At 47.9% G+C, this 26,080-nt stretch overlaps 1 protein-coding gene across 1 annotated transcript in view; it reads right to left on the bottom strand.

The window, feature by feature from the left end:
* The window catches only part of LOC119267764 (ABC transporter G family member 25-like), a 45,131-nt gene extending 21,491 nt beyond the window's left edge, over window positions 1-23,640 (bottom strand). Inside the window, exons 1-2 of the mRNA XM_037549206.1 lie at window positions 23,372-23,640; window positions 23,166-23,242 (exon numbers count right to left, since the gene is read on the bottom strand). Of these exons, the coding sequence (XP_037405103.1) occupies window positions 23,166-23,242; window positions 23,372-23,607 (313 nt within the window). The 5' untranslated portion in view covers window positions 23,608-23,640. The remainder of the gene's footprint in view (window positions 1-23,165; window positions 23,243-23,371) is intronic.
* Window positions 23,641-26,080: the final 2,440 nt, after the last annotated feature.

Below are 26,080 nucleotides of genomic sequence, written 5' to 3'. Positions count from 1 at the left end.
CTGATGAGTATATGTTGTTGACATATTGATGATCAGAAATGATGTAGAATTTCTAGAAAGCATATAGGGTTATTTGAAAGGTGTTTTTCAATAGAAAACCTGGATTAAGCTACTTGAGCATTAAGCATCAAGATCTATAAGGATAGATCAAAACGCTTAATGGTACTTTCAAATGAGCACATACCTTGACATGATCTTGAAGGTGTTCAAGATGAACCAGTCAAAGAAGGAGTTCTTGCCTGAGTTGTAAGGTACGAAGTTAAGACTTAAAGCTCGACCACGGCAGAATAGAGAGAAAGGACGAAGGTCGTCCCCTATGCTTAAGACGTATGCTCTTCAGTATGCTATGCTGTGTACCGCACCTGAAGTGTGCCTTGCCATGAGTCAGTCAAGGGGTACAAGAGTGATCCAAGAATGGCTCACAGGACAGCGGTCAAAGTTATCCTTAGTAACTAGTGGACTAAGGAATTTTTCTCGATTATGGAGGTGGTAAAAGAGTTCGTCGTAAAGGTTACGACGATGCAAGCTTGACACCTATCCGGATAGCTCTGAGTAGAGAGACCGGATACATATAATGGAGCAATAATTTAGAATAGCTCCAAGTAGAATAGTTGTTTGGAATAGTTCCAAATAGAGCGTGGTAGCTGCATCTAGGAGATGACATAGAGATTTGTAAAGCACACACGGATCTGAAAGGTTCAGACCTGTTGACTAAAACCTCTCTCACAAGCAACATGATCAAACATAAAACTCATTGAGTGTTAATCACATAGTGATGTGAACTAGACTACTGACTCTAGTAAACTCTTGGGTATTAGTCACATGGCGATGTGACCTGTGAGTGTTAATCACATGGCGATGTGAACTAGATTATTGACTCTAGTGCAAGTGGGAGACTGTTGGAAATATGCCCTAGAGGCAATAATAAAAGTATTATTATTATATTTCCTTGTTCATGATAATTGTCTTTTATTCATGCTATAACTGTATTATCCGGAAATCGTAATACACGTGTGAACACATAGACCACAATATGTCCCTAGTGAGCCTCTAGTTGACTAGCTCGTTGTGATCAACAGATAGTCATGGTTTCCTGACTATGGACATTGGATGTCGTTGATAACGGGATCACATCATTAGGAGAATGATGTGATGGACAAGACCCAATCCTAAGACTAGCACAAAAGATCGAGTAGTTCATTTGCTAGAGCTTTGCGAATGTCAAGTATCTCTTCCTTTGACCATGAGATCGTATAACTCCTGGATACCGTAGGAGTGCCTTGGGTGTATCAAACGTCACAACGTAACTGGGTGACTATAAAGGTGCACTACAGGTATCTCCGAAAGTATTTATTGTTTTATGCGGATCGAGACTGGGATTTGTCACTCCGTGTAAACGGAGAGGTATCTCTGGGCCCACTCGGTAGGACATCATCATATGCGCAATGTGACCAAGGAGTTGATCACGGGATGATGTGTTACGGAACGAGTAAAGTGACTTGCCGGTAACGAGATTGAACAAGGTATCGGTATACCGACGATCGAATCTCGGGCAAGTAACATACCGATAGACAAAGGGAATTGAATACGGGATTGATTAAGTCCTTGACATCGTGGTTCATCCGATGAGATCATCGTGGAACATGTGGGAGCCATCATGGATATCCAGATCCCGTTGTTGGTTATTGACCGGAGAACGTCTCGGTCATGTCTGCATGTCTCCCGAACCCGTAGGGTCTACACACTTAAGGTTCGATGACGCTAGGGTTATAAAGGAAGCTTGTATGTGGTTACCGAATGTTGTTCGGAGTCCCGGATGAGATCCCGGACGTCACGAGGAGTTCCGGAATGGTCCGGAGGTAAAGATTTATATATAGGAAGTCCTGTTTCGGCAATCGGGACAAGTTTCGGGGTCATCGGTATTGTACCGGGACCACCGGAAGGGTCCCGGGGGCCCACCGGGTGGGGCCACCTGCCCCGGGGGGCCACATGGGCTGTAGGGGGTGCGCCTTGGCCTACATGGGCCAAGGGCACCAACCCCAAGAGGCCCATGCGCAAGGAAACTTGGAGAGGGAAGAGTCCTAAAGGGGGAAGGCACCTCCGAGGTGCATTGGGGAGGATGGACTCCTCCCCATCCTTAGCCGCACCCCTTCCTTGGAGGAGGGGGCAAGGCTGCGCCCCCCTCCTCTCCCTTGGCCCTATATATAGTGGGGGAAAGGAGGAGCAATCATACCTAAGGCCTTTGGTTGCCTCCCTCTCCCTCCCGTGACACATCTCCTCTCCCGTAGGTGCTCGGCGAAGCCCTGCGGGATTGCCACGCTCCTCCACCACCACCACCACGCCGTTGTGCTGCTGTTGGATGGAGTCTTCCTCAACCTCTCCCTCTCTCCTTGCTGGATCAAGGCGTGGGAGACGTCACCGGGCTGTACATGTGTTGAACGCGGAGGTGCCGTGCGTTCGGCACTTGATCATCGGTGATCTGAATCACGACGAGTACGACTCCATCAACCCCGTTCACTTGAACGCTTCCGCTTAGCGATCTACAAGGGTATGTAGATGCACTCTTCTCTCTTTCTACTCGTTGCTGGTCTCTCCGTAGATAGATCTTGGTGTTTCGTAGGAAATTTTTTGAATTTCTGCTACGTTCCCCAACAATGCTAGCACCCGCTTCTTTCACTCCAAGGCATCGGCGAGAAGACGGCGGAAGTATATCCACAGAATTCTGTTCGATGGCAAAGTTTGCACTGAGCAGCCGGACAAACTGGAAGCTATGCACAATTTTTTTGAATCCTTGATCGGTGCAAAAGGAGAGAGAACGACCTGCCTCAATTTCGAGGAGCTGGAGATCCAGCAGGTGGATCTTACGGAGTTGGAAATGCCGTTCACGATGGAGGAAGCTACAACTGCAGTAAATGAGATGAATGGGGAGAAGGCGCCAAGGCCGGACGGGTTCACCGGACTGTTTTACAAGCACTGTTGGGGGATCATTAGTGAAGACATCATGAAGGCGCTGCAAGCGTTATACAGAATGAATTTCTCCAAATTTCACCTGCTCAACGACGCCAATCTAATCCTGCTGCCCAAGAGAGAAGACGCCGCGACACCGAGAGACTTCCGCCCCATCAGCCTGATTTCCAGTTTTGCGAAGCTCTTCACCAAAATACTGGCTATGCGGATGAGGGATCGAATGAAAGAGATCGTACAGCCGTGCCAAAATGCATTCATCCGTGGGCGAACTATCCACGACAACTACACATATGTTAGTGGTTTGGCAAAGGCGTTCACACAGGCGAAGACCCCAGCGCTTATGATAAAGCTCGACATTGAGAAAGCTTTCGACACAATCTCGTGGGAATTCCTTTTGCATGTTCTGGAAGCAAAGGGTTTCGGGGGTAGGTTCAGAGATTGGATTGCCGGCCTACTATCTTCCTCTTCGTCAAGGGTCATGGTGAATGGAGAGCTATCGGAGAAAATTTTGCACCAAAGAGGGTTGCGGCAAGGGGACCCCCTCTCACCGCTGTTATTCGTGATCGCCATGGATTGCTTGGCAGCCCTATTCAATTCGGCAGCGAAGGCTGGAGTTCTTCAGGAGATTGGCGCTCAAAGGATGCCATTCAGGATGTCTTTATATGCGGATGATGCAGTGTTGTTCATAAATCCTTGTGCTCAAGAGATAATGGCAGTGGCCGATCTGCTCAAGGCCTTTGGGGGCGCTACAGGTCTGATGACAAATTTTACAAAGAGCTATATCACTCCCATTTTTTGTAGTGGGGTAACACTGCCGGCAGTCATCCACTCGCTCGGATGCGAGATCAAGGCTTTCCCCTGCACCTACCTCGGTATGCCACTGTCCGACTCAAAGCTTCGCAAGGTGGACTACCAACCAGCGCTCGACAAACTTTGCAACAAGATGAAGGGTTGGATCCGGATACACTTCTCCATGGATGGTCGAATTCTGCTGGTGAAGCATGTGCTCTCTGCGATGGTGGTTTTTCAGATGATGGTCGTTCAAATGCCGGTGTGGTTGCGGAAGAAGATTGATAAGCTCAGGAGAGGCTTTCTCTGGGAAGGAAAAGAATTTGCAGTGGGCGGCAAATGTCTGGTGAGCTGGCGCATAATTTGCAGACCAATGATCTTCGGAGGGCTGGGGATGACGGACTTGGCTGCGCAGAGCACATCGCTGAGGCTGAGATGGTTGTGGATGTCCTGGACGGACCCAAGCAAGGCCTGGTTGGGGCTGCCTCTGCCCACCGATGCTAGAGTTCAGTAGCTGTTCATGGCTTCAGTTCAGTTCCATCTTGGGGATGGACAACGAATTTGCTTCTGGACAGAGCCCTGGATGCATGGAATAAGTTTCTGTCATAGCTACCCAGCGTTGTTCAGTGTCTGCACCCGGAAACGGCTCACGGTGGCTCAAGCGCTTACCGGCGATCGTTGGACGCGTCACCTAAGGGAGAATCTGACGCCGCAGGCTGTCCGTGAGTTCACCGCCTTGTGGGTTCAGCTACAGGGCGTGGCACTAGGCTAGCATCCGGACGCAGTTTCCTGGCGGTGGACGGCAAACGGCGAGTTCTCCGCTCAGTCGGCCTATGCTATTCAGTTTGAAGGATCGATGCGGACGAGTTACAAACAGCTGATCTGGAAGTCAGAGGCACCACTGAAATGCAAGGTGTTCTCATGGATGGACGTGCTTGGCAAAATCCTGACCGGGGACAATCTGGAGAAGCGAAACTGGCCTCACAACCCGAGGTGTTGCCTCTGTAATGCCCAGCGAGAGACGCCCGCTCATCTCCTTGCTAGCTGCCCATTCACGATTAGCTTGTGGGAAAAGATTATGCAAAGGTGCAATCTGCTTTTGGCCCTCGTGCCATCGCCAGGCTCCGAGAACATTTGGGACTGGTGGTACCAATCAAGATAGCAGGTGCCGGTGATCCACAAGGCAGCTTGGAGCTCACTTGTGCAGCTCACGTGGTGGACTGTGTGGAAGGAGAGGAACGCACACATATTTGAGCAAAAGAACTCGATAGAGGAGCAAGTGCTTGATCGGATAAAGAATGATATCATCGATTGGACTTTGGCAGGCAAGCACAAGGTAGCACGGATGATTCACAGGCCATGGGAACCAGATTAATACACTTCATCGTTGTTAGGCTAGTCTTGGTGCTTTCATCTGTCGGTCGCTAGATACTAGCTTTGTATCCTGGGCATATCGAAATGCCCCTGTAATAACTCTATCCTAATTTCAATGAAATGCTGCATCATGCAGTCTTTTCGTCAAAAAATAATAATCATACTATTTTAACTTGGTTCATCTCTGCTATAATAGCCAACCTTCGTTCAACGAAAATTTTATCACGTCGTTTCTCTGACTTTTCGATGTTGGTAATTTTGTAGTTAAGTAGTAGCCTGCGGAATAGTTATCGAGTTCCTAAAGGTACAATTATCTTCATGGTTATAGTTACCAAACTGTTCATGTTCAAGTTATCTAGCTGCTCATCTTGTGGTTACCAGACTTGTGTGCAGATAACATGGTAATATACGCACCATAGAGATGATAACTCACATACAAAACACCGCGGTAACTATTTGACCCACGAAAAAAGTTGTTAAAAACATACTCATAGTAAATTCTCTGTAAATTGCATGGTAATACACGCACATCAGAGCTGATAACTTACTTAGCCCAAACGTGATAACTTTTAACCAGGAAAGAAAAGTTTGAAACACCCCCGGTGACTCATATGTAAATAACATGATGGTATACACATAGTAGAGCTGATAACTCACTTACAAACAACACGATAACCCGGGTAAAAAAGATGTTAAAAGCATACCATCGACAAACTTGTGTGTAAATAGCTTGATAATATAGACTCACGGATCTGATAACTTAAGTACAAACACCACGATAACTTTGATCCGTGAAAAAAGTTGTTGAAAACATATGACCGATAATTTTTGTCTAAATAGCATGATATATAGACTCTCGGGCCTGATAATTTAGGTACAAACACCATGATAATTTTGAATCTGGGAAAATGATATTAAAAACATATCACTGATAATTATTTGCGTAAATAGCATGATAATATAGTCTTTCGAACCTGAAAACTTAGGTACAAACACCACGATAACTTTGCCCCATGAAAAAAGTTGTTGAAAACATACCACCGGTAACTTCTATGTAAATAGCATGATAATATACGCTCCAGACCTAATAACATGGTAAATAAACAAGCGATTCGGGTGACAAAACATTTTGAAATTTCAAAACAAAAAGAACCCGCGATGACATTAGCTTTTCTGCACTTTAGTGCATTTGCATGTGGGGAGAAAGTTGAAAGAAGTCATTTTTATGCCCGAAATTTGCCTATGTAAACATCATGGTAACTAATGTAACATATATGTGATAACTGGCATACCCTATGCGTGGTAACTTTACGTAAAAAAAGTCGTCGGAACATATCAATATGGGATCTAGTTTCGAAGTTCTCGCCGCGATGATTCTTTTATGTGAAAACAATTTTTCAATCGGAGCGATGGTTTGGCCTACGAAACATTTTGAATTTTTTGAATCATGAGGGAATCTATAGTGATGTCATCAATTTCGTCTCACATGCATGCATGTAACTAAGCTCTCTAAAAAATGCCATGCATGTACATGACGGAGAAAAAAATCACTAATTATCACATGCATATGGAAAAATGGACTGCATGCAATCGCGAGGTAGAACGGACTGCATGTGGATCGTCCGGATCTATTGCTAAAATCAGGACATCTGGAAGATAGCACTGTCCATTAATATAATAGCATTTAGATCGCTACTATAGTAATCTAAACGCTCTTATATTTCTTTACAAAGGGAGTAGTAGTTAACTAGGGCTCCTTGGAAGCCTCGCAACGACCATTTAACGTGCTTTCACCCATTCATTACGTGTCGCACTCTAGGTGCTTCTTTTGAATTTTGGTTTTTTATTTTTCGCACGCGTTTTGGCCTTTTTAAACGGTTTTTCGGGGTTTTCCGACATTTTGTTTTCATCGATTTCCCATAGCTTTTCGATAAAAAAATAGATTTTTTTCAAGAAAAAACGTGTTTTTCCTTTCGTGAGTGTTACGGTTTTGCTTCCGCGACAGATACGGTTGTGCTTTAGCGAGAGTCATGGTCGTGTCTCTTGGAAACAAAAAAAACGCATTTTCTATTTTTTTTCTTTCACGAGAGTCATGGTTTGTGCTTTCGCGAGAGTCACGGCCGTGCCTCTCGAAAATGAAAAAAAAACGTGTTATCTATTTTTTTTCCTTTCGCGAGTCACGGTTTTGCTTTCGCGAGAGGCACGCTTGTGCCTTTGCGAGAGTCACGGCCGTGTGTCCTTGGAAATGGAAAAAAGTCGTTTTCTTTTTTTTCCTTCTACGAGTCACGGTATTGCTTCCGCGAGAGGCACGGTTGTGATTTCGTGACACGCACGGGCGTGCCTCTTTCGGAAAGAGAAAACACCGGTGCTCCCGGTTTGGTTTTTTCGTCCGTTTTTTTGTTTGGTTTTTTCATAAAAGAAAGTTCGTCAAAACCTATCAACATGAAATCTAGTTTTGAAGATCTCAACACGAGGAATCCAACGGTGAAAACGGTTCAAGATTTGGATGCACGGTTTGAGAGATAAAACATTTTGAATAAACATATCTACGAAAAAGGGAAAACTTTCAGGTTGCGACAAGTGGCGCGCTGCATGGGCGCCACTTGTCACAACCAGGGGAATTGGAGTGATCTTTGCAACAAGTACTCCTCAACTAGTGATTTCGCGATTTCAGAGCAATAGATCGACAACTCGGTAAAGGTAGCCAAATGGGTCGGTCCTGGCGTGCTGGCTGATAGCCCACGTGTCTGGCCCGTGGTGGACCTGGCCTGAAACATTTATACTCGGGCTGTGCCGGCATGTGGCCCGCCTAGGGCCATGCCTGGGCTAGGGAGCGCGGCACGAGTGCCGGCCCGACACGGCATGTGTCTTAGGCGTGTCTGGTTGGGTTGTGTCATGCCAGCCCATTTAGGACAGGTCGGACCGTGTCGTGCCGACCCATCTGGCCAGTTCTCCTCGGTATCAAGGGACTCGAAATTAAGTCAAGTTTCCAGCACTCAATACCATGACCATCCAAATGGATGTATTGGGTGCTAGCGAAATTCATGTTGAATACATACATGTGTAGTGAGTTGAGTTGGTGTCAATGATTGCCCACAGGCCGAAGAATTAGTTAATGGATGTTTATACATAATGTTTGATCACTTCCCAACACCTCTTGAAAAAAATCAATGGTGAAGCTGTCAGGTCTGGATGCCTTCCCCGAAGGAAGATCAAACAAACACCACCAATTTGATCTCGCCATCTCGGCATGACTTGTCCAGAGAAGAGAGGTCAAGTCTAGGGATATTCGGCAGGTCCGAGTTAGAGAACTCGATAGCATTCTCAAGTTCCTAATGGGGGACGAAAAGTGCTTGTGAAGCTCAAGGTGTTTGCCAGCCCAGGTGGTGAACTGCCCATTGTCAGTTTGCAACAGTGGGATGAAGTTGCAACAACGGGGGCCATTAGTCTTGATGTGGAACAATTTGGAGTTTGCATCTCACATGCGCAGCCACATCACCCAAGAAGTTGGTGAATTCAGATGCTTCAAATAGAAGCCACAAAAAGGAGCTTATGCTTAACATGTTGTCTGAGGCCGATATCAGCAATGGTTAGAGCTCGGTGGTTTTGGGGTTGAGCATAACAAGCATTGAAGGAAGAGCCGCCCCCGGTCTATGGAGTAGAAAGTATGACCGATCTCGATTTTCTCAATTGACACAAAGACGTCCATGCAACTGTTGTTCAAAGAGCTCCATGATGTTAAGAGCCGCACATAACACATTGACCAGCCTCCGATTGATCCTGTATTGCTCTTATCCTTGGCCATGTACAAAGGTTGAACATGCACATGGGAAGCCATGTTGACAACAGGGAAGGACAGATAGCCTTGAGTTGTTGATAAATGCAAGTTTATTAGTGTCTCCCTGAGGCCCATACACAACAGTGACACACCAGGAGGCAAGAGAGGCGCGCATATGGATAGTTGTCGGTGTCAAAACCGACTGATCTCGGATAGGCGGTCTCGAACTATGCGTCTAAGGATCGAAGGTAACATGAGACGGGGGACACGATGTTTACCCAAGTTTAGGCCCTCTTAATGGAGGTAATCCCCTAGTTCCTGCTTGATTGAGTTTAATGAGTATAGGGGTTACAAGAGTTGATCTACCTCAAGATCGTAATGGCTAAACCCTAGATGTCTAGCATGTATGATTTGTGATTGCCTCTACGGACTAAACCCTTCGGTTTATATAGACACCAGAGGAGGGCTAGGGTTGTACAAAGTCGGTTTACAGAGAAAGGAAACTACACGTCTGGCCACCAAGCTTGCCATCCACGCAACGGAGAGTCTCATCCGGACACGGGGGGAAGTCTTCTATCTTGTATCTTCTCGGCCCATCAGTCCGGCCCAAATCACATAGCCCGGACGCCCGAGGACCCCCTTATCCAGGACTCCCTCAGTAGCCCCCGAACTTGCCTTCAATGACGACGTAGTATCCGACTTTATGTCTTCGGCTTTGCAAGGTGAGTTCTCCATTACACTTCAGATTTGATGATAATTCGGCTCCACATTAAATATTGATTCTTTGTTACCGTCGCCTCGTCTTCCACGTGTCGGGTGAATGCGAACGGCCTAGGTGCTTCTTTTACAAATAACCCCTCGACCACGCACGGAAGTGATACGTCTCCAACGTATCTATAATTTTTTATTGTTCCATGCTATTATATTATCAATCTTGGATGTTTTATATGCATTTATATGCTATTTTATATGATTTTTGGGACTAACCTATTAACCTAGAGCCCAGTGCCAGTTGCAGTTTTTTCCTTGTTTTTGAGTATCGCAGAAAAGGAAAACCAAACGGAGTCCAATTGACCTAAAATTTCACGGAGATCATTTTTGGACCAGAAGAAGCCCACGGAGTACCAGAGATGGGCCAGAAGAGTCCCGAGGCCACCACGAGGGTGGGGGCACGCCCTACCCCCCTGGGCGTGCCCCCCTACCTCGTGGCCGCCTCGGAGACCCCCTGACTTGTTCCCGATGCCAAAACCTCTTATATATACCCAAACTTCTAGAGCATAACCTAGATCAGGAGTTCTGCTACCGCAAGCCTCAGTAGCCACCGAAAACCAATCTAGACACGTTCCGGCACCCTACCAGAGGGGGGAATCCCTCTCTGGTGGCCATCTTCATCATCCCGACGCTCTCATGACGAGGAGGGAGTAGTTCACCCTCAGGGCTGAGGGTATGTACCAGTAGCTATGTGTTTGATCTCTCTCTCTCTCATGTTCTTGATTCGGAACGATCTTGATATATCGCGAGCTTTGCTATTATAGTTGGATCTTATGATGTTTCTCCCCCTCTACTCTCTTGTAATGGATTGAGTTTTTCCCTTTGAAGTTATCTTATCGGATTGAGTCTTTAAGGATTTAAGAACACTTGATGTATATCTTGCATGTGTTTATCTATGGTGACAATGGGATATCACGTGATCCACTTGATGTATGTTTTGGTGATCAACTTGCGAGTTCCGTGACCTCATGAACTTATGCATAGGGGTTGGCACACGTTTTCTTATTGACTCTCTGGTAGAAACTTTGGGGCACTCTTTGAAGTTCTTTGTGTTGGTTGAATAGATGAATATGAGATTGTGTGATGCATATAGTATAATCATACCCACGGATACTTGAGGTGACATTGGAGTATCTAGGTGACATTAGGGTTTTGGTTGATTTGTGTCTTAAGGTTTTATTCTAGTACGAACTCTATGATAGATCGAATGGAAAGAATAGTTTTGTGTTATTTTACTACGAACTCTTGAATAGATCGGTCACAAAGAATAACTTTGAGCTGGTTTCGTACCCTACAATAATCTCTTCGTTTGTTCTCCACTATTAGTGACTTTGGAGTGACTCTTTGTTGCATGTTGAGGGATAGTTATATGATCCAATTATGTTATTATTGTTGAGAGAACTTGCACTAGTGAAAGTATGAACCCTAGACCTTGTTTCAACGCATTGCAATACCGTTTTCGCTCACTTTTATCATTAGTTACCTTGCTGTTTTTATATTTTCAGATTACAAAAACCTATATCTACCATCCACATTGCACTTGCATCACCATCTCTTCGTCGAACTAGTACACTTATACAATTTACCATTGTATTGGGTGTGTTGGGGACACAAGAGACTCTTTGTTATTTGGTTGCAGGGTTGTTTGAGAGAGATCATCTTCATCCTATGCCTCCCACGGATTGATAAACCTTAGGTCATCCACTTGAGGGAAATTTGCTACTGTCCTACAAACCTCTGCACTTGGAGGCCCAACAACGTCTATAAGAAGAAGGTTGTGTAGTAGACATCAGGAAGTCGTCTATTTAAGGAGATTAGATCTTAGATGCCATTCCACACCACGCAGAAATCCTTAGAACTCGCCATAGGAAATTGTCCAAACATGGCCGGCGCTCCTAGCTCTTCCTCACGCCCCCTCGGCCCTCAAAAAGGCGACTGGGAAAACTGCTCAGTATCCCGCGCCCATCTGAATAAACTTCAGACGCAGGGATATCTTCCTCCCGTGGATCTAGTCTCCGTTCGGGCTGGATTAACTTCCATCAATGGCGAAGCCCTGGCGGAGAATCCCCCCAATCCTTCTAAAAAGGAGCGGGTGTGCTTCGTTTCCTTCCTTTTGAGAGTCATAGGATTTCCTATCCATCCTGTCCTCAGAGGTCTCCTGGAGTATTACGGCCTCCAACTGCACAATCTGACGCCGGACTCCATCCTGCACATCGCGGGCTTCGTTGCTCTTTGCGAGCTGTTCCTAGGCTGTGAGGCTCATTTCGAGCTATGGCAAAAAAAATCTGCCTCGTCCCCCGCTCCCAAAAGGGATCTATATTTGAGGTGGGCGGCGCCGAAGTATGGCGCATAGCCGGGACAGGATACCTGTGCAGCACTCCGAAGAAGGCATCCGAAGAGTGGCCCTCGAAATGGTTTTATATCAAAGACGTCGTTCTTCCGGACCCAATCCGGCGCGGTCTTCCTGAATTCTCCAGCGCTCCTTTAAAGAAGCGCGTCAGTCGGCGTCCCCGAAGCCTAGAGGAAGGAGACAGTGCGGAGGTCGAGAGGCTGGCAAGCAAGATCAGAGTACTTGCCAACTCCGGTCTGTCTATAATCGAGGTAATGGCGATTTCAATGACGTGATGCGTTTAGCCGCTCCAATCTAGAGGTTTCCCTATGTGGAATTACAACGGGGAGGACAATGCGTCTTGTTGTCTACGCAAGGGTCCAGACAATTTTGCCACCCTGGCCACCATCCTAGCTGACATTTACAAAGGGGAGAAAGGAAGACTTCACTCGCTTGAAATGTCGGGAAGGTTTTTCCATGTATAACCCCATCGACTGGGTGAGTTTTTTAATTATTGGCCTTACTCAACCTTTTTCCAGAGTTATGCTAGTCGAATTTAATCCGGCTACTTTTAGTAGGAATGGAGAAAGGTCGTCGAGGGGGTCTACAGCCCCGCTCTGCAGCCAAAGGACCATGTTCGAGACCTGGATCTCGGATATGAAGAAGATCCGGATATATTCATAGAACTTAAGGAGGGGGTCTTCTATCAGGCGAGCTACGACGGCACGGAAGTGGCCATTATAGCCGATTACCCCGGTTTTCTCCCCTCTTCCCAAGTAAGTACCCAAGAAAGGTCTCCTCCAAAAGAGTTTTCCCATCGCGCCTCACCCACCGCACTGTCTCATGCTCCGAAGGGGCGGCGCTCGTCTCGCCGAGCTGTATCAAAGGCGTCCTCTAAGAAGGCGACGCCCGAGCAGGGCGAGTCTTTGAAAAGAAGGGCAAGCGGTGGTACTACCGAGCCCCCGCCTTCACCAAAGAGGTATAGTTTTTAACATGCACTCGGTGGATAGACCGAATTGTGACGTTTTCCGCCAGGCCATCTTTCAGGAAGAGCATACGCCAGACTATATCCGGGGACCTCGCCGGCCATGCATCGACCAATCCGGCCCCGGACCCTGTCATAAGGACTAGGGTTGATACGGAAAAAATGACGGATTGTCACCTCCAAGAGGATTCAGATAATGTATCCGTCACCAATTCCGAAGTGGAGAGCGCGATGAATCATCGGCGACGGAAAGAGGCCATGCGCGACCCAAGTTTCACCGAAGAGGCGTTCAATGCCTCAGCTCTGCGGACATATATCCGGGCTGCTCGGGATGGACTTGCCGGAGCCACTCACCAGCTTTCAAAGGATATGGGGGTAAGAACTTTGTGTAGATTCAATAATCATGTGTCAGTAGCCCCCGAGACTTGAAGAAGTTGGCCCAACTGATTTAAGGGTCGTTATATCATCAGGTACTCACGGAGAAAAATAACATGCTATCCAAGGAGCTTGAAGAATGTCGGACCAAGCTAGCTGTTGTCACCGCCGAACTGGAAAATTTGAAGAAATCCAAGAAGGCACCAAATGGTAAGCACAACAGTGTCCAGAAAATATGATTCTGCGCCAACAATGATTGTTAAATATGCATTGGTTTGTTTACAACTGCAGGATCGGTCGATCAATTGAAGGAGATGTTGAAGGATGCTCAGGCGGACAAACAACACACCGAAGGGCAAGAAGCCGCTGGTCAACGTGTATTAACACGGATCATTAATGTAAGGAACAAGCTACATGATGCCACCATCAAGCAAGCCGAAGAGCTAAAGGACGTACGAACCCAACTGTCGGATGCCTTGAAGGAGAACAGAAAGCTGAAAGGCGGCATATTCAGTATGTCCCTTAACCTAACTTTGATGCAGTTCTCTGATGGAAAGGTCTTACGAGATTTGTTCCTGTAGGTCTGTTAACTGGGCGGCCCGACAAAGAAGTGTCCGGATTTCAAGGCGACTTGCTGCAAGAGCTGTCCAAAGTGCACGAGCGAGCTCGGAAAGCAATGAGGAACATGGCTAAGGCTTTATGGCCCTCCGATTCTCCTCCAGGAATGATGGAGGAGCTCGCGAATTTATTCAAGGGAGCTAATCTTCGCTTTGAACTATGGAAGGCTTCAGCATGTCGAGAAGGTGCACGAGAAGCCTGGGCCATGGTGAAAATGTGGTATACCGGACTTGATCCGAATCATATGGCCCGGGTCGGACCTCGAGGACCAGACGGACAAGAAATTCTGGTTAGCTTGGTGTACGACCAAGTAAAGACAGCCGCCAAACTTTCACAACAAGACTGCAAACTAGATAGCCTGATAGATGGTATAGATAAAGAGTAGGCGTTTGATTCCATGCAACAATGTACTTTATCACCAAACTTATCTCCGTCCGAACTAGAAAAGATTGTCATGGCAAACCTTCCGCTTCTACCTCCGAAACCCAAGGGTTGGAGCGTTTCCGAATACTATATCTATGGGAAACACCAAGTATGTTCGGAAATTAGGCAATCCGATCACAGTGCTTGAACAGACAAACTGTATTCGGGGAGTTATGTTATATTACTTTTAAATGTAAGAAACATCTTCCAAAGAGAATAGTTCCATTAAGGGTTCCTCTCCCTGGGTCAGCATGTACTATTTACGCATGCCTAAGCCGTGATGCGAAAGTATCACAGGAGTTTTTGTATTTTGAGAGTTTATATTGCAATGAAGGCAGTTCGTTGTTTGTTCGCCGACCAATTATTCCCTTAAGAACGCTAGCTTTCGGCTTCACCCATCTGAGGTATATGTCCGGATGACCCGGTTGTAAAAATCGCAGAGGTGCTCCCTTTATGCCCTAGCCGAACAAGCGGGAACGTAGGGCATAAGCACAGGAGCCACGCAACCCAGCTTGGCAAAAACTTAAGTCATAGAGGTGCATATAATGGCGAAGACAGGACGTATATGAGAAAACAAGACACACACATATATATATATGGTGAGCTTTATGCTAAAAATAATAATAAGCTTCTATTGAGTGAAGCCCCCAGGTATGGTGGGGTGTGTACATTTAAGGATGTATACCCCTCAGGTGTGTGGCTTACCCAAACACATGCTAGAAATCGTAAAAACATAACAAAAAAGAATAAAGAAAAAATTGAAAAGGAGAAGAAAGGGACGCACAAAGGTGTATGTCCGGACTTAGGTGTAGAATCTTCGGAGCCGAGCACCGTTCCATGGGTTCGGCTCTAAGCGATTATCCGATGCATTGCGAAGGCGATAGGCTCCCCCAATGAGAACTTCATCTATAATGAAGGGACCCTCCCATTTGTGCTTTAGCGAGAGACATGGCCGTGCCTCCTGGAAACGAAAAAAACGCGTTTTCTGTTGTTTTTTTCGCGAGAGGCACGGTTTTGCTTCCCGGAGAGGCAGGGTTGTGCTTTCGCGAGAGTCACGGCCGTGCCTCTCGGAAACGAAAAAAAAACTGTTATATGTTTTTCCCTTTCGCGAGAATCACGGTTTTGCTTCCGCGAGAGGCACGGTTGTGCTTTCGCGAGAGTCACGGCCGTGTGTTCTCGGAAATGGAAAAAAGGTGTTTTTTTTTCTTCTACGAGAGTCACGGTTTTGCTTCCGCGAGAGGCACGGTTGTGATTTCGTGAGAGGCACGTGTGTGCATCTTTCGGAAAGGGAAAACCCGTGCTCCCGGTTCGTTTTTTCGTCTGTTTTTTTGTGAAAAAAGGTTCGTCGGAACCTATCAACATGAGATCTAGTTTTGAAGATCTTGACGCGGTGAATCCAATGGTGAAAATAGTTCAAGATTTGGACGCATGGTTTGAGAGATAAAACGTTTTGAATAAACAGATCTACGAAAAAGGGAAACTTCCAGGTTGCGACAAGTGGTGCGGTGCATGTGCGCCACTTGTCGCAACTAGGGGAATTGGAGTGATCTTTGCAACGAGTACTCCTCAGCTAGTGATTTTGCGATTTCAGAGCAATAGGTCGACAACTCGGTAAAGGAAGCCAAATGGGCCGGTCCTGGCGTGCTGGTCGATAGCCCATGTGCCTGGCCCGTGGAGGATCTGGCCTGAAACATTTATACTCGGGCTGTGCTGGCACGTGGCCTGCCTAGGGCCGTGCCAGGGCCAGGGAGCGTGGCACGAGTGTCGGCCCGACACGGCCTGTGTCTTAGGCGTGTCTGGTTGGGTCGTGTCATGCCAGCCCATTTAGGACAAGTCGGACCGTGTCGTGCCGACCCATCTAGCGAGTTCTCCTCGGTATCAAGGGACTCGAAATTAAGTCAAGTTTCCAACACTCAATACCATGACCATCCAAATGGATGTATTGGGTGCTAGCGAAATTCATATACATACATGTGTAGTGAGTTGAGTTGGTGTCAATGATTACCCAGAGGCTGGAGAATTAGTTAATGGCCGTTTATACATAATGTTTGATCACTTCCCAACACTCTTGGAAAAATCAATGGTGAAGCCGTCAGGTCTGGACGCCTTCCCCGAAGGAAGATCAAGAAACACCACCAATTTGATCTCGCCATCTCGGCATGACTTGTCCAGAGAAGAGAGGTCAAGTCTAGGAATATTCGGTAGGTCCGAGTTAGAGAACTCGATAGCATTCTCGAGTTCCTAATGGTGGACGAAAAGTGCTTGTGAAGATCAAGGTGTTTGACAGCCTAGGTGGTGAACTGCCCATTGTCAGTTTGCAACACTGGGATGAAGTTGCAACAACGGGGGCCATTAGTCTTGATGTGGAACAATTTGGACTTTGCATCTCGCGCGCACCCACATCACCCACGAAGTTGGTGAATTCAGATGCTTCGAATAGAAGCCACACAAAGGAGCTTATGCTTAACATGTTGTCTGAGGCCGATATCAGCAATGGTTAGAGCTTAGTGGTTTTGGGGTTGAGCATAACAAGCATTGAAGGAAGAGCCGCCCTCGGTCTGTGAAGTAGAAAATATGACCGATCTCGATCTTCTCAATTGACACAAACTAACACACGTGAATTGACGTCCATGCAACTGCTGTTCAAAGAGCTCCATGATGTTAAGAGCCGCACATAACACATTGACCAGCCTCCGATTGATCTCGTATTGCTCTTATCCTTGGCCTTGTACAAAGGTTGAACATGCACAGAGGAAGCCATGTTGGCAATAGGGAAGGACGGATAGCCTTGAGTTGTTGATAGAGGCAAGTTTATTAGTGTCTCCCTGATGCCCATACACAACAGTGACACACCAGGAGGCAAGAGAGGCGCGCATACGGATAGTTGTCGCTGTCAAAACCGGCTAATCTCGGGTAGGGGGTCCCGAACTGTGTGTCTGAGGATCAAAGGTAACAGGAGACGGGGGACACGATGTTTACCCAGGTTCGGGCCCTCTTAATGGAGGTAATACCCTACTTCCTACTTGATTAACTTTAATGAGTATAGGGGTTACAAGAGTTGATCTACCTCGAGATCATAATGGCTAAACCCTAGATGTCTAGCCTGTATGATTTGTGATTGCCTCTATGGACTAAACCCTCTGGTTTATATAGACACTGGTGGGGGGCTAGTGTTGTACAGAGTCGGTTTACAGAGAAAAGAAACTACACGTCTGGCCGCCAAGCTTGCCATCTACGCAACAGAGAGTCTCATCTGGACACGGGGGAAAGTCTTCTATCTTGTATCTTCTCGGCCCATCAGTCCGGCCCAAATCACATAGCCCGGACGCCCAAGGACCGCCTTATCCAGGACTCCCTCAATAGTCGCCGAGACCATGTTCATGGCCAGAGAGGTGGTCTGGTTGTTGAAGAGATCAGAGTTGAAGGCCACTATAGTACCACATCTAGTCTCGTCCAATAGCGGGAAACAAAAGGTATCGGCGAACAGAAGGCCAAGAAGCTCAAGAATGAGGGCGCGACCAACAATAGAGAGCTTCATCTCTTGAAGATAGACAATTGAATTACAATTTTGTAGAACAAGATCATGGACAATTAGGCGACACTAAAGGTTGTTGAGTCCCTGTATGTTCCAATTGAAAATGAATAGTGGCCTTCACTCATTTGGAACTAGAAGAGCTCAGTCAAAATATAATGGGCAATGGACATGGAGGTGGTCTAACTCACGAAATTGAAGAAAAGGAAAATTGACAGTAGGGCATAAATTGCAAGATACAGATATATGAGCCCTAGGGGTAACGATAGGGGCCCTCCACAGGTTCTTACAAGTGGAAACCATGGGGTGGTGATTTACACAAAGGGCGGAGTGCTGGAGGACCCGGCATCACTTGGCGGCGGTGCCTTGGTGCACAACTGGCAGCCCGTGGCTAACCTGGTCAGGAGTGCGAGCTTGGCCTTGAATATTTGGCATAAGCCAAGGAGTGCCTTGACGACAACAATCTCGTTCGTGGTCATTGGCTCCTTGAAGAGATCAAGTACATGTTAGAGTGGGGCCTTGTCCAAGGTAGTGTCGACATCATCGTCAACAATCCCCATTTTCTTACGAAGGACCCCTTTGTCCCTTTCAATGGTGCCTAACATGAATGTAGATTTGCTGGCAAGGCGATGACTGGTACGGTGAGGTGGTGCCGTGGGATGGTGATGACTGGCACCTCGCAAGGAAGCAGTGGCTGGATCTTGGAGGTGATTGCCACATCAAAAGCCACGGGGTCAGTGAGAACAATGGAAGCAGAGACAACTAGTATTGCATCGATGTCGACAAGAACCAAGATGGTCCCAAAGAGATCGGCGCCCAAGTCCTGAATGGGTCGTTCGAGACGGGGCCCAAGAGGATAGAATCACCCTCCATGCTGGTAGTGGGGGATCTTTTCGGGCCCGCATTAGTTTGAGTCATGTGATTTAGCATGAAAACATCAGTGACCACTAGCTGAACAACCAGATCCTACACCCCATCTCCTTAAACATGGTCAACATGGACTAGTGACGTACTGCTGACAGAGGCAATATGGGATCAAAGGCTTTGAAAGACACTTGGTCGGTATCCGGACTCAGGGGGGGTAGAGCATGTGTCTGAACTAGCGCAGTGGCAACTACAATCTGAATGACCAATACTGGCAGTACTAGTGGCATGGTGACATTAGTGTGGATCGTCATGGCACCGTTACCCTCGGTTGGCGTGGTGACAAGGTCTCCATTGCATGGAGAGGCAAGGTCACCATTAGGGATTTGCTAGTCGAAGGAGGCGTGTCATCCACGTCTTGGTGGCGATGGTTGTCGGAGGAGAAGCCACTGCATGCCCTGAGCGAGATAGAGGAAGTGTTGTAGCCGTGAATGGCATGATCATGGGATTTTCTAGTCCCGCCTTGGCTCCTAGGATCGCCTGACAAGAGTTCATGGCCACTAGGGCTGGGCCTTTTGTGCGCATGTCGGCTATCCACTGGTCGCCACCCATACTCGAAGGCAAATGACCACCCAAAAGAAAGCTTCCAAGAGTAGTTGTCATCGGGGCCATTTGATGGGATGTCGTTTTGGTTGGAGTCACTGCTTCATCTAGAGAAGTCGTCGTGGCGCGTCCAGTAGTCCCATAGCTTGCATAGGTGTATAAGGATCGAATAGGACAGAAGGTTGGTCGGTCCTTCAACCACTAGCAGGGAATCGTGGATGCCGAGGTCTAGGAAGTCCATGGGCGGCAACGTGGTGCGAGGGCGCTCCTCTAGAGCGAGAGAGCCGTTGCGGGCATTCATCTCCGGGCCAGCCAACCAAACCCAAAGGCCACCGTATCCAGTTGACGATCGTGCTTGGGCACCCCTTTGAGGTAGATGCGGGCACGAAAAGGCAATGACATGAGCTCGACCCTGACGAGGCAAGAGTACGGATGAAAGGTGAGGGAGGCATAGTTGCCCTACAACGCGTGGGGCATGTAAATGTTGTTGTTGTGGACGACCGGGTCATTGAACATTACGAAGAAGTCTCTCCATGCAAGAGCATGGTGATGAAGAAGGTTCCCGGAGTGAGGTCAAAACTTTTTACCACTTCCGCAACCACCTGACTCACACGGAGGTGGCCGGTTGCCAATGGTGATTAGCATGATGTCATAGTCCTTGTGGTACCGCTCAGCCGACATCATGCCCAAGGTGAAGGCCGTGATCCCAGTGAAAAAATCCGGGTGGTTGCATGCGTTGTCGGGGACTAGATCCAACTCCATGTAGGTGAAAGGTGAAGGCACTGGTCCAGGAATGGATGGCATGGTTGAAACGATGGTGTGGGAGGGATGGGGTGGTCGTATGTTGGCTTAGTGGAAGGGTGAGGTAGGAGGCGACCGGTTGCCAGAGTGGGACTAGGTGGTCCGGAGAGGCGTGTGGAGGCGGGCATGCATGTGGAGTTGGGATGATCCAAGGGAAAGACCAGGCGATGGACATGTTGGTATGTTGGAGCACCGTTGATCTTTGTGGTCGGGCTGCCCATAGAGGAGTTTGGTGGGAGTCCTTGATGCAGTGGAGCGAGGTTAGGCAGTTGAAGCATCTTCATGCAATGCCAACTAGGCAAACTGGTGAGTTGACGCACTATTAAATGAGGAAAGATAGGAAGGCGGTAACATATTATGTTACCATCACATAGTGCTTTTCAAGGCACAATGAGTATACACACTAATAAATGCAACCATCTATGATACTACCTCTAAGTTATTTTTGCACTATGAAGATGGTAATATAGACAGGTGTCATATGCATGACACTACTCTAAGTTACTCCCCGCTATGACTAGCCTAAGAGGGCGATGAATGACATGGGGAGGGGGCATGGATCTGGGCGATTCATGAATGCTCTGACGACCCTGTTGATTGCGGCTATTCATGGTACGCTACTCGTCCAGAAGGCATGTGCTTTACTCCCTTTGCCATCGAGCTTTTTTCCTTTGGGTAGACTAGTTACTGGAGGGTCCTGGGTCGTTGCCTGCATGCGGGTCACCCCCTTAAATCATTCTCAAAGAGGAGGCCAGGGTGGGACGAGCAAGACCAACATGAAGGAGTAAATGGCCTTTCCTCCGTCGGTTGTTGCGGCGGGCGGCGTAGATAGCAAGGCATCCTTGAGGGTTGCCCTGGTGGCGGTGACATGGATGGTGAGGAGAGCGGGCTGCAGGATAGATCAAGCCCATGTGGATGAGGTCTCAACAAGTGGGCGGCGGCAGCCGGAGTAGTCCATTGTCGATGAGGCTGGATGGTTGGGGCTCGATGGAGGTGGGTGAGCGGGGTTGTCCACCAAAAGTCATTTTTTGGCAACCCGATGAGTAATTTCTACCTTCAGAAGTGACGAACATTATATAGAGTGCAGGGCAGCCATGAGGTGTATTAGTGCGCTAGGCGAATACAAAAATGTGTTATACAAGTCATTAAAATTCTGAAATTAATTTATGGCATAGAGATAACTATGTCATAAAATCTTAGATTTAAATTCTGTTCACAACCAAACCATGAATATATTGTAGCAAATTCAAATCTGGGCGGCTCGTTATCTAGGTGGACGAGTTGTCCTTTTTTTTTTCTTATTAAGCTGCGTGCCGTTGCTATTCGCAAACAAATTGTCTTTTTTTCTTAGATTGTGTTTTCAATTCGGACCTGAAAATTTGTGACGTCATACATATATGATGAATGACGAAAAAGCAAATATTTTCAAAATAATATAAAATGTTGAAATAGAGATGTAGGTAGACCCGGCCATGGGCAGCCCGGGCCGGTCGACCTGACACGACCCGACCCAAAAAAGCCTGACCCGACCCGGTCCGACCTTGTCCATGGGACGGGCTCGGGCCTAGATTTCAAGCCTGATGGCCGGGCCAGGCCCGTTAACGAAGAGACCCGGTCCGAGGCCTCATGGGCTTTTAGCTTGATGGGTCGGGCTCGGGCCTGACGACCGGGACAGGCTGGGCTCGGTCCTGGGTTTTTTTGCATCGGGCTTTGGTAGGCCCGGCCCGAAGCCCAACCCGACAAATGGCCAGGTATAGATGTAGGACATGTTTGATTTTACCCTAGCCTTGCCCTACCAAAGATTGGTCTGCCAAATTTTTGGTGAAGCTTATGCATGCCCGTGAATTAGGTAACATTGACTAGATAAGTTAACTAGAATGAATAAAGAAGCATTGGCATGCCAAAATATTAGAAGCCATCCAAACATAGACCAAGATTTTAGGAGTAAATAGCGTAAAACTACTATAATTTGGATTAGGGTTTCAGAAAACCACTAGATTTTTTCCCACCGAGAACTACCAAGTTTGGGGTCGGCTGTTTTGAAAAACTCAACTCGCCGAGTTCTTATCGATTGATCACGATTATGGCAGTTGGGGCCCACACGTAAGTTAACCGTTTGTTTGACCGTTAACTTACATGTGGGTCCCACATGTAAGCTTTCTCTTCCTCTCTCTTTCTTCTTCCTCTCTTCCTGATCTCTCTGTCTCTTCTCTCCTCTCCTCCCGTGATCTCTCTAGAGCTAGCGGCCCTCTCCCCTCCCGAGCTTACATGTGGAAGAAGAAAGAGAGGAGGAAGAGGAAGCTTACATGTGGGGCCCACATGTAAGTTAACGGTCAAACAAACGGTTATCTTAGGTGTGGGCTCCAACTGTCATAATCGTTGGCTGTGTGCATTCTTGATGTTTTTGGACATCTTGTTGTTGCAGAGGCTGAGTGTAATAGATATCTTAGCGATATTAATATATTTCTTTTTATCGAAAAACTGTCATAATTGTGATCAATTGATAAGCACTCAGCAAAAAAAAAATTGGAACGATCGACGCCGAACTTGAAAAAATTCCAGTAGTTTTCTGGAATCGTAACCCAAATTGTAGTAATTTTATACTATTTACTCAGATTTTGGCCATGACCAAAAATTGGTAGTGTGGGTGTTGACCACGGGCCAAACAGATCTTTGCATTAGTATACACGTGAAGGTGCTCCGGTATGCCCCCCAGAAATCCCCGAGCTATTGTGTGCGGGAAGTTAAGCAAAAGATTTAAATATCATGAAGATACACGTGCTACAGCGAAGTTCTTCGGTTTTAGGTTGAACTGCTAATCACCAATATTTTTGTGCAGGAGCGGACAACTGAAGAATAAAGACCAAACTGGGCCTGACCGTTGACCTAGCTAGAAGGAGACTCGTGCTATCTTACTCTAAGTGGCCGATCGACTTAGCTTGAATGTTGTTTGTACCTTGGGTTTGCTCATTGCACTCCGAGATGAAGCTCGGATCGGAGGTGAGGTCGAACGTCTGGTCGAAATCATTGTTCCTACGAATAAAAATTCCTCGTTTCTCTCAGCTCACGACCAACGGACCAATATGCACACCAAGCAGCGAAATAAACAGCAAGGGGAGGTAAACTTGGGCCGGTTCCGCAGCGCAGGGCGAGAAGACGTACACGCTGGACATGCAGAAGCCGTACTTGCTCTGCACCTCGTCGGCGAGCTCGCGGCTGACGGTGTTCATCCTGGCCATGAGCGCCGCCGTGGCGGCGGACGAGGCCGACGGCGGCAGAGCGCGGTCGCGCACGACGGGGCCGGGGTTGTCATCGCCCTGCTGGCATCGCCCGCCCGCTGGGAGCAGCGCGAGGACTAGGGGGAGGAGCAGCACGGCGGCGAGGGGCGCTGGCAGCATGGTGTCGAGCTGAGCAGGTAGGTAGGGGGAAAGAAGGAGCTTGACACGGTGGATTCTGTGTATTGTGTAGCCGCCGGGAGGGTATTACGTGGAAGACCGGGCTTTCGCTGGGCGACATGGTCCGAGTCTCGACAAGAACGCGCGCGCGTGTCTGGTGGGAAGTTCCTGTCATTGATTACACGTCGCGGTTGACCCGGCCAGGGGCAAAGATAATAAAGAGTGGGTCAGCCACTCTTGTTCTATCTCATTTGTTCATAATGGAACCTGGGAGCGGATTCTGTTCCACGAGAAAAAGGTCGAAGGAATTTAAGTACTACTCACATTAATAAAATGTCCGTGCGTTTCTACGGGCTATAACATATAAATGAGTTATTTTCCCTCTCATATATATTAGGCATCGAATTAGCGTTCAACGTGTTTCCCAAAATTCAAACAAATGGGCAGTCGGGGCTCATTCAAATTCAACCCACATGTGAGGGGAAAATGTGCTTGTCCAGACTATCTGACATGTTATCTTCAACACATGGCCTCAACACAAAAACCGACCCACAAGAAGCCTTCTTCTTTAAAACCGGATGACATCCACCTCATCATCATCATGACGCCCTCTCTCCTTCACACCGTACTTCCCCACGAACCATCAAGGATGAGCCCCCCTCCCCCCGCTAATCACCCCAATCTCTACCCTACTCCCTTTTCTTTGTGTTTGTGTCGATCCGTCACCACCATTAAAGAGGTCGATTGGTCAAGCATGGGACGCAAATGGTGTGGCGGTAGCGTAACCATTAGAGGAATGGTGAGGGGAGTTTAGTACATAACATAGATAGGAGAGGACAGGAGCAGCATGTACTGGTGAATCAAACAGGAATAAAAATATTTCAATAAAACCAATGCGTGCAAGGTTGGAAGGTGGAGTTGAAATGAACGAAAAAGTATCACCCAAATGCAACTTGTTGTCGGATCACGGGTTCCGGCAAAACCCTTAAGGTTCGAACACTAGGGTGCGCGCGAAGATCTTCCCCTCCCCCCTATCGATCCGCGTCCTAATTTAGCCTAGATCTCACGAACTAACTCGACGAACTCGCAACACAAAGGACACAAGATTTATACTGTTCGGGCCATCGCTGTGGTGTAATACCCTACTTCAGTGTGGTGGTGGTGGATTGCCTCTTGGGCTGAGGGCGAACAGTACAAGGGGAAGAACAGCCTCCTGAGGTTGAGGTGTTCTTGTGCTTGGTGCACTTGTGTGGTTGGGGATGATCTTGATGATTCGTTCTTGCCTATGGTGGTGGCTAGTCCTATTTATAGAGGCCCTGGTCCTCTCCCCAAATATTAAGCGGGAAGGGAGCCAACAACGACCAATTTGAAAGGGGACAACTAGTACAAGCTATCCTGACAAAAGGTGGTCTTCGCCTGCCAAAGGTTCTGGCGGTGACGCCGTCCTGGGCTCCATGGTGACCTCCGTCTTGCCGTCTTTTTGGTCTCGGTCTCGTTGCACCAATATGGAAACCTTTACTTGATGCATCGGTACTCCGCGCCCGCGCTTGCCCCCTTAGCACCAAAAAGGAAACAAGGACGCTGCGCGCGCTGGCGCCCACCTGGCGCCCGCCTGGTCTCGATCGCCATGGCTCACGTCACAAGAACCTCGCGAGGTTTGCCCGATCTTGAACTCTCCGTCCCTCACGAGCCGGCATGGCGAGGCCGCTCCTGAGGAGGTCTTGTGTTGTCCGCCTCGCGAGGCTTGGCCCCTTGTAACACCCCAGATGTAACTTTCCCTATTTGTACTCCAACTCTTGCCGTTTCCGGCGTTAAGTTATATTTATTTCCTCGGGTTCAGATTTTTGTCTCCGTGTGTTATTGTCGTTGTCATGCATCTCATATCATGTCATCATGTGCATTGCATTTGCATACGTGTTCGTCTCATGCATTCGAACATTTTCCCCGTTGTCCGTTTTGCATTCCGGCGCTTCGTTCTCCTTCGGTGGTCATTTCTAGCCTTCTTTCGTGTGTGGGGATTAAACATTTCTGGATTGGACCGAGACTTGCCAAGCGGCCTTGGTTTACTACTACTAGACCGCCTGTCAAGTTTCGAATCATTTGGACTTCGTTTGATACTCCAATGGTTAACCGAGGGACCGAAAAGGCCTCGTGTGTGTTGCAGCCCAACACCCCTCCAATTTGGCCCAAAACCCACCTAACTCTGTTCCATCATCTAGATCGTTCGATCATGATCGCGTGGCCGAAAACCGCACCTCATTTGGACTCTCCTAACTCCCCCTATGCCTATTTATAGACCCCCCTCGAAAAATCCCGGATCCCCTCCTCCTCAAACCCTAAAACCCACCTCGCGCCGCGCCGGATGTGTCCGTTCCGGCCGGACACGCCGCCGCCGCCGCCCGCAGCTAGTGGCAGCACGCCACGTGGCCTCCAACCCGTCGCCGCCGCTCCGGCCCGGGAGGCCCAGGGAGGGCCC

This window comes from Triticum dicoccoides, chromosome 1A, assembly GCF_002162155.2.
Source record: "Triticum dicoccoides isolate Atlit2015 ecotype Zavitan chromosome 1A, WEW_v2.0, whole genome shotgun sequence".
In the NCBI taxonomy this organism is placed as follows: Eukaryota; Viridiplantae; Streptophyta; class Magnoliopsida; order Poales; family Poaceae; genus Triticum; species Triticum dicoccoides.
This window is presented reverse-complemented; position numbering and strand designations above follow the sequence as displayed.